This window comes from Brachionichthys hirsutus, chromosome 5 (genome assembly GCF_040956055.1).
Source record: "Brachionichthys hirsutus isolate HB-005 chromosome 5, CSIRO-AGI_Bhir_v1, whole genome shotgun sequence".
Classification (NCBI taxonomy): domain Eukaryota; kingdom Metazoa; phylum Chordata; class Actinopteri; order Lophiiformes; family Brachionichthyidae; genus Brachionichthys; species Brachionichthys hirsutus.
Genome location: NC_090901.1, coordinates 14673226 through 14687224, shown reverse-complemented (window position 1 = coordinate 14687224; position 13999 = coordinate 14673226). Strand labels below are relative to the sequence as shown.

The 13999-nt window shown below is 49.5% G+C and overlaps 2 protein-coding genes across 2 annotated transcripts in view; both read left to right on the top strand.

Moving 5' to 3' along the window:
* Positions 1 to 8579, top strand: part of hydin (HYDIN axonemal central pair apparatus protein) — a 68044-nt gene extending 59465 nt beyond the window's left edge. The window contains 17 exon segments of the mRNA XM_068738988.1: positions 65 to 230; positions 457 to 604; positions 731 to 938; positions 1033 to 1254; positions 1429 to 1598; positions 1708 to 1906; positions 2841 to 2993; positions 3076 to 3246; positions 3333 to 3442; positions 3862 to 4084; positions 5462 to 5671; positions 5747 to 5910; positions 6981 to 7131; positions 7205 to 7435; positions 7516 to 7740; positions 8040 to 8321; positions 8391 to 8579. Of these exon segments, the coding sequence (XP_068595089.1) occupies positions 65 to 230; positions 457 to 604; positions 731 to 938; positions 1033 to 1254; positions 1429 to 1598; positions 1708 to 1906; positions 2841 to 2993; positions 3076 to 3246; positions 3333 to 3442; positions 3862 to 4084; positions 5462 to 5671; positions 5747 to 5910; positions 6981 to 7131; positions 7205 to 7435; positions 7516 to 7740; positions 8040 to 8321; positions 8391 to 8579 (3222 nt within the window).
* A 912-nt stretch (positions 8580 to 9491) lies between these two features.
* On the top strand, positions 9492 to 13994 carry si:dkey-238o13.4 (uncharacterized protein LOC560780 homolog). Its single transcript, XM_068739138.1, has 6 exons — positions 9492 to 9576; positions 9825 to 9932; positions 10770 to 10909; positions 11044 to 11140; positions 11455 to 11579; positions 12033 to 13994. Exons 1-6 carry the CDS (start codon positions 9492 to 9494, stop codon positions 12192 to 12194), a joined length of 717 nt encoding a protein of 238 aa, XP_068595239.1. The 3' UTR covers positions 12195 to 13994.
* Positions 13995 to 13999: the final 5 nt, after the last annotated feature.

The following is a 13999-nucleotide window of genomic DNA, read 5'->3' as shown; positions in this document are numbered from 1 at the left end:
GTCAGCTGTTTGGATTTATGTCGTTTGTTCATCCCTCATCCCTTCTTTTCTGTCTGCGTTGCAGATGTGCTTTGAGTATGCCGCTGAGCAGACCGATGTTGTGGAGTCGATGTGGAGTTTTGAGATTGAGAATCCGTCATTGTCCATCACTTTCCTGTGTGTGGGCACAACCAGAGAGCCGCTGGTCTATCTCCACATGTCTCATCTGGATTTTGGAGACCTGCTTGTTGGTATGAATCCGCACACATCGACACACTCCACAAATCTCTTTTGTTGATCTTTGCATGTACTTTGTGAGCTATCCCCCCAACCTTCACCTCACGTTCTGTGAGAGCACACGAAGCTCCATGGACGGAAAATCCTGGAATCCACCTGAATAGAATCAGAACGATCTTTATTGGCACGTCACTCGGGTGCATTTATCACATCCCAAATTGTACGTGTTTGTCTGCACAGGTCGTAAAGTGGAACGCACAATGCATTTGGTGAATGAAGAGGAGGAGCCATTCCGCTTCTCCATCAAAAAGGCATCTCTTCGCTGTGATGACCAGCAGTCCTGCCTCGTAGTCGAGCCTATGACCGGCACGGTGGCGCCCAAAAGCAGGTTGATAACACAAGCGGAGCTTTCAACGGTCACTCTCCAGAGTTCACAAACATGACCTTTGACTTTTTTTAATGCCTCTACAAAGCATTATGTGAAAAGTGATTTGTTGGGATCTCTTTGATGCAGGTTCCCATTTTCCGTGTCCTTCACTCCTTGCCGTGAGGGCAGTGTGAGCTTTAGATTGGTGCTGAGGATGAAGGGCAAGTCTGAGCCACTTAGAGTCACGGTTAAGGCCGATTGTTTCACCTTGAGCACTTCTGTTCAAGTAGAGATGCCAGACGGTGTCCTCAGAGAGGTCCAACCCAGCCACCATGACACGCTGGACTATGGAAAGGTCAGCACAGACACGGATTCATGCGCAGCAGCATGCCTTCAGATGTTCCACACGTGACGGTGAACTTCTTGCCTCTGTTTATACACTGTTTTAGGTGGTGCTTTCAGAGCAAGCTGTGTTTAAGTTCCTGGTGACCAATAAGGCGCGAGTCAACCTGGAAGTGACAATTGACCTCACAGGTCCCAGTGAGCTTCTGGTACACTTGAACGCCAACCCCAAACATGTTGCTATTGAGGTTGGGGAACAAAAGGAATCATCCCTGATCTTTTCTCCCCTGAGCAAGTGTGACCTCCAGGACATCAGCCTGAGCATCACGGTGAGATCCGTCTTCTTTATTGAAGAACTTTGGATCCTAGACCCAGAGTTAGATCCTGGACCGGGTATTAAGTGACGGTATTTACAGTCAATATCAGTAACAATTGTAGTCGGTCACGAAGGACAAACCGTATGACCGGTGAGCTGGTTCTACAGCATCTCTCTCTCCTGTCAGGTCAAACATGGGCCAACATTTACCTTTGCCATTCAAGGCCAGGCTGCAGCGCCTGACCTTGAATTCTCCTTTACTAAGTATAACTTTGGCAAGCACTTCCGATACCGCCCCGGTATGGTACCAGCCTCCCAGGTGCTGGTGCTCAGGAATAAAAGTGAAAAGGACATCAGGTATTTGTGTGTGTGTGTGTGTGTGTGTGTGTGTCTGTTTAAAGGCGTTAATGTGTCCAGTACTGTTTTTATCCTAATCAGATTGTGACCATTTTAAAACCGTTCTCAGTGTCCAGAACCAGTTTACCAACACATCTTACCTGGAGTTGGACTTCCAAGCACATGTTTTGTCTCCTGGTGAAGCGATGGGGGTTCCTGTGACATTCTACCCTCGCGAGGCAAAACGTTACCAAGACAAAGTCACTTTCATGTTAAACAGCCGTGTCACGAAGCATGTGGACATACAGGGACAAGGCGTTGAGATGAAGGTGAGACATGCACAGTCTTGGAATCTAATTAATCGGTAGCAACATCTGAAATGTTGTGAGGCTTGGTCCGTCCTCGGCCGTGACAACTTGAACACTTTCTCGCTGTCTCACTACTGACAGGACTTTGATGGTTGTGCTGCATATTAAATGGAACGTTTTACTTGCAATGGGTGCGCTCCCTGACATGAACACAGTATTGTGGTTGGACATCTAAACATTTAGCAATAAGAGGCAACGCAGACCAAAATCAACCCATTAAGGGCTGAATTCCAAATCATACTGAAAGCATAAGTAGAATCCCATAGATCACATGTGTCAAACTCAAGGCCCGGGGGCCAAATGTGGCCCTCCAAGTCATTTTTTGTGGCCCCCGAGAGCTGTGTGCGGACATTTGTTTTCGTAAAATGCTGCCTCTGTGACACACGTATGTTCTTAACAGCCCACATTTGTTGGTTGTTCTGCAGTTCTGCTCCTCTCAACTGTGACAAAAGAGTTTTGAACAAAGTTAATGCCATAACTTGTGTTGGATGATATTTTTCTTTATTTATTATTTAATATTATTTACTTGAATAAGTTTGATTATTGATCGATGGAGTAGTGTGGTTTTCTTAACCTGATCAATTGAAAGGATTGATGTTATAATAACAGCAATAATCTATCCATATATTTTTACAACTACACAATAGAATATGCAATGTTTGTAACTTAAGTAGTGAACTGATCAAACGGAACAATTCAGCAACATGACAATAACAATAGCAACACGCTGCAGTCAGGAAATCAATAATCTGCTGGAGGTGACTATTGAAAGTTATTTGAACTTTTTTGTTTTGAAGTTGAACTTCAGCACTGGACAGCTCCATATGTTGTCGGCTACATCCGTTTCATGACATCCTCAACTTTGTCTCGTGAACTCGTGTCTATTATTCCATAGCTGGGCGTGGCGGATCCCAGATGCAGGAATGTGAACTTGGGCTCCCTGATGGTGGGTCAGACGGTGACCAAACGAGTGGTTCTGGTCAACAACAGCTCCATGGACGTTTCCTTTCCTCTATTGCTCAACCCAAAGGCGTCAGTGGATCCAACTGTAAGACGCACGCACACACACACACACAAGATAACCGCTGTTCTACACGGCAGCACGTCATCTCTGCCACCTCCTCCTCCAGGAACTGTCATTCAGTCCAGCAGGTGATCTGAATCTAAAAGCACGTGGCGGTTCGGTTAACGTCGACATCAAGTTCTCGTCGGCTCGGCGCATACCTCCCTTCACTGCTGAGCTGCAGGCCCAGTTTGGAGACCTGTTGCACCCACTGCTGAAGCTGCAAGGCTGCTGCCAGGTAGACTCGAGCACGTTAATTCAACGAGATTGTGCTTGTTCTCTCAAGGTAGGATTGCATATTGGATAAAACATTTTGCTTGCCAGAGTTTGGAGGTACAGCTGGACCAGGAACACCTGGCCTTTGGAGCTGTTGTCCAGCGCTGCCAGCTGAGGAAGAGGATTGGCATGAAGAACGTTGGGGACACTCTTGCCAGGTGAGCCTTTGACGTGTTCAGTAGTTATCTGAGATGAAGACTGGCGTTGGAGAGCTGGAGTCTGACTGATTCCGCCAGCAGCGCTGGTAGCCAACAATGCTAACGTGAACCCGACGTGAATGTTTGCCTGAAGGAAATATGTGAACAAGACAATCCATCGGCATCGGATGACACAAGGAAAAAACACAAGAAGACCAGTAAGATTACCGTAAATACTGCATCCTGAACCGCGCAACGCCATTAACCCATGAGGGGACGAGGCACAATTTAGATAATGCCTCAGCCAAACTCATACATATTCTTATCAGAATGAATGGCCTCGTCATAACGTGCATGTTCTACAGGTTGATACGTTTGATGTGATTTGAATATTACATTTTGGTTTTCCTTTGCCTCTTCCTTCTTTATCGTGTTCACAGGTTCAAGTGGAACACCGCTACTTTTCCTGCAGAGTTGTCCATCAGCCCCCCCAGTGGTCACATCTATCCAGGCAAGAAGGTCGTTTTCGAGGTGGCGTTCGCCCCAGTGGACCTGAATGATGACATCAGGTATGAGAAGCTGTCCTGCTGTGTGGGGGGCTCCTCCTCGCCTCTGAGCCTCACGGTGACGGCCTCCTGCATTGCAGCTTCCACCAGCAAAGAGGTTTGTCTGATCACTCAAGCATCACGACTCCAATGATGCACAGTAACCTCCAGTGTGAATCTGACGCGTTTACCGTGTGTTTGACATTCATAAGAACATTCAATGTTGTTCTACTGAAAATATAGATTCTGACTGAAACGCAGCATGAAGAGAGTTTCGCACCAACAAAGCATTAATTGGCTTTTCTTTCAACAAAAAGATTAGTTTGTGTTTGGATTTGCACGTTTCATGGATAGTGAAAAAGGTCCAACTGAAGAGCTCTACTGATTATCCACAGTACATGTGATGATTATGTAGTTAAATGCAGCTCTAACCATGTTCTAGGTCTGAGGGCGAATCAATGTGAACTCTCCTCCCACTTCTCTGTGGCTCCCTCAGTTACACTTCCTTATTTTGTACATTTAAACTGTAAACACACAAACTCCTCAGCTCGACTCTTGTCCCCGGTCTCTTGTACTCTGGAGGATGGAAAGGTGTCTTCCCGTACCTGTTCTCAGAGCGTGCGATCATCAACATCTCCTAAAGTATCCTTGTCACCTGTCAGGTAATCTATTGCTGGAGAACGGCAGCATCGCAAGCGTTTCCTCTGCTAGTTCCACTTGTGCAGCGCTGGTGTCCCGCCGCCGTGGACCTTCCTGAGCCTGGACACCGTGCTCCTGTGCTCACTGATTATATTTGTCCAAGTGTCCAAATCCAAGTTTTAGGTCCAGAACATTCTGAATTTCCTGTTTTTGGATCAGTCATGAGGTAGAAACTATAAATGAGTAGCAAACATCACTCAACAAGCAGGAGCTTAGCTGGAGGTTGCAGGGATTCGTATTCCGAGCCAGAGCTGCCACAGACTGAGCCGCACAGACGCTGCATCTGCTTCAGCCCGAACCAGTTGATGTGTTCTGTGTCGACGGCGAGATGAATGGGTGACGTTGGGTGTTCCTGGTCAGCAGTGGCCCCAAACGTGTTGAAGACAGAATGACCAGTGCCCGGTGACAGGGTTAGCGTTAGCGCATGCCCCGAGACGAGGACTGACCCTTGTTGTCTGTCCTCGCTGTAGGGACACAAACGTGCTGCTTCTGACAGAAAGGTGTGAGAAACCCACAGAGCATCACCGTTTGCTCACTGCTGCAGGGGCTGACGATGGACATTGGAACTGGACCACGTTTAAGATATTTACTTGGCCTTCCATCCTTCAGATCTGAACCAAAACGAGCATCTATTGGATATATATATATCGTATATGTAGCTAACACCTTTCAATGTCCGTGCCTTGAGGGGGGGCCTGCATCATATTAAGCAGGCCGTACGACGTCGTGGCTGATCAGTGTTTATTCGTATTGATTCATTCTGACACCCATCCGGCCTCTGGCCTCTTATCTCCAGGTGGTGAGTTTCGTTTGCTCGGTACGAGGCTCTCACACCCAAACCCTGCAGGTGTGCAACCCCACAAACCAGAAGTGCTGCATCAGGCCTGCAGTCAAGGGGGCGCAGTGGAGTGCTGCCCCCTCCCTGACCCTCGAGCCCCTCCAAAACAAAGCATATGAGATAACATACAAACCAGTGGCTATGACTGCTGAAGGGACGAGAGACCAGGTAGGGGGGGGGCCTGAACAGTGAACACAACGTTGTTCAGCGGCAGGATGTGAGCTCCTCGTCTTGTTTCCTCAGGGCTCGGTCTTCTTCTCCTTCCCTGATGGGACGGCCCTGCAGCACGCCCTGCAGGGAACCGCCGAGCCCCCCAAACCAGAGGACACCATAGTGCACAAACTGCCTGCGAAGACGAGCCACACACTCCTGCTGCCCGTGCACAACTGGCTGGCTAAGCAGCAGCGGTAAAGCAGTGCATGTGATGCACCGATGAGATCCGAGCACATTCGTGTCAGCTTTAGCTCCGAAGCTAGCTGCTAGCTATCGCCGCCCCCGTATTGAGCTTCACATGTATTAGGACTGATAGGAGGATCACATTATAGATATATTTAGGTCAACCAATCAATTTAAACAAACGCACCATGCCAATAAAACACATTATATTAATGTGAAATATACAGAACTAAGACCAAATTATTGGTTATAGTTATTAAGATCATAATAAGATCATAAGATCATGCGTGGGTTCTCTCCAGGTTCTCCGGCTTCCTCCCACCACCAAAGACATGCAGCCTAGGCTGATTGGTGACACTAAATTGCCCGTAGGTGTGAGTGTGTGTGTGGCTGATTGTCTGTCTCTGTGTTGCCCTGCGATGAACTGGCGGCTTGTCCAGGGTGTCCCCCGCCTCTCGCTCATTGACTGCTGGGATTGGCTCCAGCTTGGCCCGCGACCCGATGACGGATTAAGCGGTTAGAAAATGAAAAAAAAAAAAAAACATTTCTAACCTTGTGGTCAAATGCCTAAATCCGAGGCCGATCATCCCCATCACCCCCCCGCCCCAGAAGAACAATGGCCCCCCCAGATCAGAGCGCTGTCCAGCGTCCCTCCCAAGGACTCCGAGAAGGCCGAGTAGTCCGCACTGCTGTTTGACCCGGAGGCCGAAGCAACAGACAAGCTCCGGCTCCTCCCCCCCAGCGAGTCTCTGTGTCCAGAGATCGATTCGTTGAGCCCCCTGCCACGATGCACCGTCCCCTACGGTTCCCTCGGCGGGTGGCGAGCGCACCGGAAGTCATTTCATCCGTTAAACGATTTGTATAACTTTAAGAATGCAGGAATCAGATGCTAGCAGATATCTTTAGCGTGTCTTTGTTCATCTTGTGGGCAGAGCTGCTCCAAGAGAGATGCCATTATCACACAGGGCGTTTTGTTGATCTGTACCATCTTGGGATGTGGATGAAGACTTTGAATGATGCGAACCTATTTTAACAGATCATCTGCTGACTGAATGTGATTTATGGATGAACTTGTGCGCAGGTTCCATGTGCTGACGGAGATCCTGAAGCCTGACAAGCCGGATGCTACGGTATCCGTCGAGGGTCTTCCTTTCATCGAGGTCCCTGCTTTGGCCACGAAAGACTACAAGCTGTCATCCTACACATACAGAGAGGGCCAGTACGACGTCAAGGTGTGATCACACACACTTCTGAACGCATGCCAGAGCTTTGTCCTTCAAACGACCTTTGACCTCTTCTCCTCAGGTGACATTTCGTAGCATGGATTCTGGAGAGTACTTGTTTTATCTCGTTAGCCTTGAGGTCACATCTCCCGGAGTCTTGTCCACTAAAACGTTGGTGGCCACTGTTCGCCAGAAGATCTGTGCCACTGTAGAGGTGGAGAACCCCCTGGCCACGGCTTCCTGCCTCACCACTGAGTGCAAATGCCCCGACATCATAGTCCAACCTCAGCACACCGTGCCTGGACAGTCCAAGGTAGATAATGCACCTCTACACTCACTGCTGCGTGAACACAAAATGGAGTCAATACCATATTTGTGTTTGACCCTTTCTAGTGTGCCCTGACCTTTGAGTACCGGCCCCTGCATGGGGGCGAGTCCACCGCCCGGCTGACTCTGTACAACAAGGATCTGGGCTTCTTCCATTACGACCTGCTTCTCAGAGCGTCGCCGCCGCCGGCAGAGAGGGTCGTTCACTTCAGCGCGTCTCTGGGCAGCAGCCAACCTCAGCTGGTCCAATTATTGAACCACTCCCCCGTTAGAACGGAGTACTCTTGCAAAGTAAGACGATGTCTGGGGTGAATCGCGTGACCACCCCAAAGAAAAAATCATGTTTTATCAGGATTCGATTCTTTTATGTGCCGAGACAAAGTCTGAGATCTTTTACTTTAGGCCAAAGGTTTGCCTTTGTGGTTATGCTGAGCGCACCTTGGAACTGTCGGAGGATGTAGGGATGCTGATATGACCAAAACTACTGCTGAACTACTGCTGAACTACTGCTGAACTACTGCTGAACTACTGCTGAACTACTGCTGAACTACTGCAGTCACATTGAGCCCGTCTGGTCATCTCTCCTGCAGACGGACTGTCCAGACTTCACCGTAGACAAGAGTGTCACCGCGTCTCCGGGTCGGCCAGATGGAGCTGAGATCGGTGTGGAGGTTCGTTTTGAGCCTCATCGCCTGGGCGATGCGAGAGGGCAGCTCATCCTGGTCTCAGAAGTCGGTGGCACATACGTGTTTCCCTTACATGGGACTGGCCTCCCGCCTAAACCCCAGGGTCCGTTTAGCGTCAAGGCCGGCCGCACCCTCGCCATCCCCTTCAAGAACACGTTCCAGGAGGCCACAGCCTTCTCTGTTCAGGTACTGAGGTGCTGACCCAATGCCCAACCGTCACCGAGTTAACCTGAGCCTTCCTCTCCCTGATTGTAGGTGGACAAACCGTATTTCACAGTCAGGGAGGTGGGAACCGTCCTCTCCAAGAAGACACACAACATCATGGTGTCCTTTGAGGCGCCTCCAGAAGAGTCTCCAGCGCTGTGGTCTGGCAAGCTGACGGTCTCCGCCCAGCGCTCCAAACCTCACCTGTGGACTTATTACCTGAGGGGTTTACCGTCCTGAGTCACAACAACTTGTTGGATGTTGATGCCAAACATTCAAGCCAGAATTGCGACGTGTGTTTGTTAAGTTTATGCTTTCAAGTTATAGAAATGCTGAAACTCGTTCAGGCCTGTTGTTCAAATTCATGCCACCTGGGGGCAGTCACGTCCCGGGAGTTTGCTGTTGGACAAACTTCCCTGTGTTCTATACTATACTACTTGTACTAGTTCTATACTATACTACTAGTATTAGCTTGTCAGCTGAACGTTGACCAAATGTTACGTCTTCTGGTCTCAGTGGTGCAGAAGTGACCCCGTAGAAACGTATTAAAGAAGAATGACTGTTACCTGTTTCATAAAGGCATCTGGTAAAAGCAGAAGTCCTGATTCAACTTTATTTAATTTACAAACCAACTTCTACTCCTAATGGGGAACCAGGACAAACGGAAAGACCAAAGATGGAGTGCTGGGAAGACATGTGTCTGTCCAAACTGGGTGTCTGTCAAGACCAACAGAAATATCAACAAAAACAACCAGGAAGAGGAGAGGGAGGACAAAAGGAAGCTGTTGTTGTCCCCGACATGGCAGGTGTTTCTGGGAAACTCAATCATTTTCAAGAAAAGACAAAACACCCTGAGACAGATGCTGGTCCACCTGAAAGACAAGACACCCAGAGACAAAACACGTGACGACTGATCATGATTTTAGTCAAAATATATATATTTTTTTAATATACAGTATATTATTTCTTGTGTCAAAAGCGCCTCATCCACTGGAGGGCAGCATTTATTAAGGCACGTCTGTTGCGCCCGGTCAGTGACGCATGGAATCCACGGGGCGTGGCCGGGGGCGTGGCTTCAGTGACAGGGCGGAGGGCGGATCTGAGTGGGGTTTAAAGCTTCCAGCGTGTCCCTCCATCCTCCAAGCAGCCAGCATGTCGAACGCGGACCGGGTGGTGCTGACCCTGGGGGGGGCCGGCGTCGTGGGCTCCGGGATCGTGAAAGCGCTGCTGGATAAAGGTGAGGCTGCTGGTCTGCGTCCGGTCACCAGATCGGACTTTTTCTGTGTTCGATCGGATTGTGTGTGTGTGTGTGTGTGTGTGTGTGTGTGTGTGTGTGCGTGCGTGCGTGCGTGTGTGTGTGTGTGTGTGTGTGTGTGTGTGTGTGCGTGTGTGTGTGTGTGTGTGTGTGTGTGTGTGTGTGTGTGTGTGCGTGTGTGTGTGTGTGTGTGCGTGTGTGTGTGTGGGTGTGTGTGTGTGTGTGTGCAGGTTTCAAAGTTGCAGTGATCTCCAGGGACAGCAGTCGGCTCGAGACCCTCCGATCATTCGTCTGTCCCTCAACAAAGGACAACCTAACCACCATCCTGGGGAATGTGGGTAAGTCCCATCCGTGTCCTTCCGTGTCCTTCCTTGTCCATCCGTGTCCTTCCGTGTCCATCCGTGTCCTTCCGTGTCCATCCGTGTCCTTCCGTGTCCTTCCGTGTCCATCCGTGTCCTTCCGTGTCCATCCGTGTCCATCCGTGTCCTTCCGTGTCCATCCGTCTCCTTCCGTGTGTCCTTCCGTGTCCTTCCGTGTCCTTCCGTGTCCATCCGTGTCCTTCCGTCTCCTTCCGTGTGTCCTTCCGTGTCCTTCCATGTCCTTCCGTGTCCTTCCGTGTCCTTCCGTGTCCATCCGTGTCTTTCCGTGTCCATCCGTGTCCTTCCGTGTCCATCCGTCTCCTTCCGTGTGTCCTTCCGTGTCCTTCCGTGTCCTTCCGTGTCCATCCGTGTCCTTCCGTGTCCTTCCGTCTCCTTCCGTGTGTCCTTCCGTGTCCTTCCATGTCCTTCCGTGTCCTTCCGTGTCCACTAACACATCAGCACACACCCTTCCAGGGGAACTGGGGGAGACATAAAGTCAATGATTTCAAGCTATCGTCCTATCGCCTTAATTCATCTGTCGCCACGGAAACGTGGAAAAGAAACAGTGGAAAAATCCTCCAGTGGCCAGACTGAGCCAAGCCCCCCCCCCCTCTCAGGATGTTCGAACAATGCTGCTCTGTAGGTCTGTAGGTCGGGAGCCCACAGACACGTCTGCAGACGGCTCCGCCCGGATCACGGGCCGACCATGTGACCCTGTGACCCTGTGACCCTGTGACCCTGTGACTCAAACAAGCGATATGAACCCTGAAACGTCACACAGCTTCTCAGCCGGGAGCGTCTCCTCCTCTCTTCCAGGGTCGGAGGAGGGCGTGGAGCAGGTGAAGCAGGCCCTGCTGAAGGAGGTGGGGAAGGTGACGGACGTGATCTCCTCTCTGGGCTTCAGCTGGTGGCAGGGCGGACCCCCCCACACCCAGACCCTCAAGGAGCTGCACTGGGTGACGACACACGGACAGCTCCATTCCCTCTCCCTCTGAACACTCGCCCTGCACGTTACTGTCCGAATGTTTTTCTCCGTTACAGGGATCACCTTTTGGTCTGTTTGAGATTTGACCTTTGACCGTCTCTGCAGGTCATGGAGACATTGCTGTTCAGCACGTTCGTCTCGTGGAAGGCTTTCTTCCCTTTGGTGAGGGACGACTCCGCCTGTACCTACACCTTCATAACAGGTGACACATTCTTTCACCTGCGTGGCACGTTTGTCGACTTTGTGTAATGTGAGCTGCCTGGAGACGTGCCGAGGACTCCTACTGACCTGAAAGCAAACGACGTGTCTTTCCCTCCATCGAGAGGTTAAGATTTCACACCCGAAAATACAATTCAGCAAAAAATGAATGATAATCAGAGTCTCTTGATTCACGAGCGTAAAAACCCGTTTATCTACACATCCTCAGCACCTGTCCAGTACTCCAGGTAAGGCGAGTGTGTCGTGAGAAATGGCTGCCAGCGTCGGTTGTCACAGCAACGCTGCTCTGTGTCTCAGGAGGAGGCGGAGAGAAGCTGCTGATGCCTGGAACGGGCTTCCTGACGGTCGGCGCTGCCAGCTCCCTGGCCTTCTGCCAGGTACTACGAGAGGAGTACCCAGAGGTGCCCTGCAAGGTCAACCAGGTGAGACTGAAGCAGGAGCGCTAACCGGACCGCAGATCTGTTCAGCAGTTCACAGCAGAACCCGCCAGACCAGCAAAAGTTCAGCTTTAAATAAACCTTTTGTCTTTGTTTTGTTCTGACTGGCTCCATTTGGGGCAGCATGGTGGTGCAGTGGGTAGCGCCATCGTCTCACAGCAAGAAGGTTCAGATGGTTTTAATCATTGGATTTGTGGTCCTGTTGCCATGGTACCGATAAGAAAACAAGAGTCTTACCATAATTAGAACTTGAACGACTCTGGAGCGCATAGAAAGATGCTGACGTGTCACATTTTCCAAAGAGAGAAGTTCTGAAGTGGCCCGGCGTTGTCTCTGACTGGGTCGACGCGGTTTCTGCACGCTTGTGTGTTTTCCCCTGTCTTTCTAACCCCCTCCTGCACGTGTCCCACCCCCCTCTCTAAACCCCCGTCCTGGCAGGTGAAGATCGACACCGGCGTAGCCACGCCCGAGCGGATGGTGCCGGGCTACCTGAACCAGCTGGACCTGGGCGAAGCTGTTGCCGCCCTTGTGGAAAGACGAAACGCGTCACACGCCGTCTACACCGTCAACTGCCCCGAGGACTTAAAGGCTCTTCTTTAGAACCTTTACGCTCCAGCACCCCCTTGTCGTCACGGAAACATGGCTATTCTTTTATTCTCCAGAACCACAGACTTCTCCCGTAACTCTGAATCCCAGCCACACACAACTGACTGGTGTCTCAACTCGATGTTCTAATGACTGTTCTGAGTTTTAGCGGCTGTTTTCTCTGCATGTGCCGTTTCGTGGTTTCACGTCTTACCGCCTGTTTCTGTACGAATAGCTGCACTTTGTATTCCGTCCTGATGATGTCATCGATCTGCGAGACACGGCTGACATAAATGTAAAAGACCCGAGTTACCAGGAACCGATTAAAGTTTGGTGACGATCCACCAGAGACCCTGGATTCTGGATTACTTTGAATTCTTGAGTAACATTGAAGTCAATGGAGCTTTACAATTAGCTCCTCAATATGTCGGTTGATTATTGATCAATGTTTATGGAATTTGACAGTCATGTCAAATGTTCTATCTGGATCGCTCTCAGAATTTAATGGATCCAAGTCAGATCGGTATTCATCCAGATCCACGCAGCAGTTCTTCAGTAAACAGACTTCCGGAGTTCTGACAGACCTTTAAAGTTCTGAGCCAAAATGAAGATAAATATAAAAGAAAAGGAGGAATGAAAAGTTGCTTTTGATACTGAAGAGCTAGAAAGCCGAGTCAGAACAAACTGACATGGAAACGACTCGGGTCCAAATGGGCCGAAAAGGTACCGAGAGGAAAAGAAAGGAACGGAAGAATCTGAAAGGAATTCTGTGGATGGACTCCTACATGTGTGTGTGTGTGTGCGTGCGTGTGTGTGCGCGTGCACAGAATCAACGGGGAGGACATTAAACACCAAATCAACCTTTGGAGCCGACATTGAAAGCCAGAAACCCGTTGGCGCGTCGTGGACAGACAGAGGACAGACGGAAGTCGGACATCAATCATGTGAAAATCAGTCTTTATTGATCCGTCAGCCAAACACGCCTCAAACATTCACAGTAAAACTTTAATCATTGTCATAAGCTTTGCTAAACGCACAATAAAATCAGTGGCGTAGCCCACTCCGGACTCGTTATTACAACTGCACAAGTGTTTATTACCGCCACATAAACAGCCATGAAACGCCGGGACGCATCATCTTTTCACATCTTTTGGACTCGGACACGTAAAAATTAGACAAATTCAAGCAAAAAGGGAAAAACGAGTTAAATGACGGTTAAAACAGTCGTTTTCAGTCGGCTTTAAAACACAAAGCAAACATTAGTGCATATTTTAGCCCATTTATTCAACATGGAGAACCTAAGTCAGTGCCAGCCGGATCGGAACCCGACCGTCTCCGATAATCGGTGACTTCTAGAGGCACTGCCGTGTTTTCTAGAGCTCCTTCACATTAGAGAAAAGAGCTTTCAACATTTCTACAGATGAAACTCAAACAATCTACATGTAAAAAAACGTCTCTTCATGTCAGAGTAAAACTAAACCTCACATTTAAAGAGTAAAAAAAAAGAACGCTGCATCCATAACACCACATGGACACAAACGGGAGGAGGGACGACGTCTTCAATGTCGACTACACTGTAGTAAATTCATAGAACGCGCACGGAAGGCTTAAAAAGAGCAACATGCTCTAAAAAAAGTGATTGTATTTGCAGATCAATAAATGAACGCATTAACCCCTTCAGCTGGACAACCGGGCGGCGTCTCTCAGAGAAATGAATTTAAAAACGGCAGCAGAGACGGTCCACGTCGAATCTAATCGTCTCCAAGCGGCGACGCCGAATCACCGAATCATTAGAGTTCCACCGGAGCGACTGCCCCCCC

What these genes read in the sequence shown, in the direction of transcription:
- si:dkey-238o13.4 (XM_068739138.1), top strand. Translation starts at nt 9,492, where the DNA reads ATGTCGAACGCGGACCGGGTGGTGCTGACCCTGGGGGGGGCCGGCGTC. An exon ending in GAAAGCGCTGCTGGATAAAG is followed by an intron (nt 9,577 to 9,824) that starts GTGAGGCTGCTG and finishes GTGTGTGTGCAG; the next exon opens with GTTTCAAAGTTGCAGTGATC. An exon ending in CCCTCAAGGAGCTGCACTGG is followed by an intron (nt 10,910 to 11,043) that starts GTGACGACACAC and finishes CCGTCTCTGCAG; the next exon opens with GTCATGGAGACATTGCTGTT.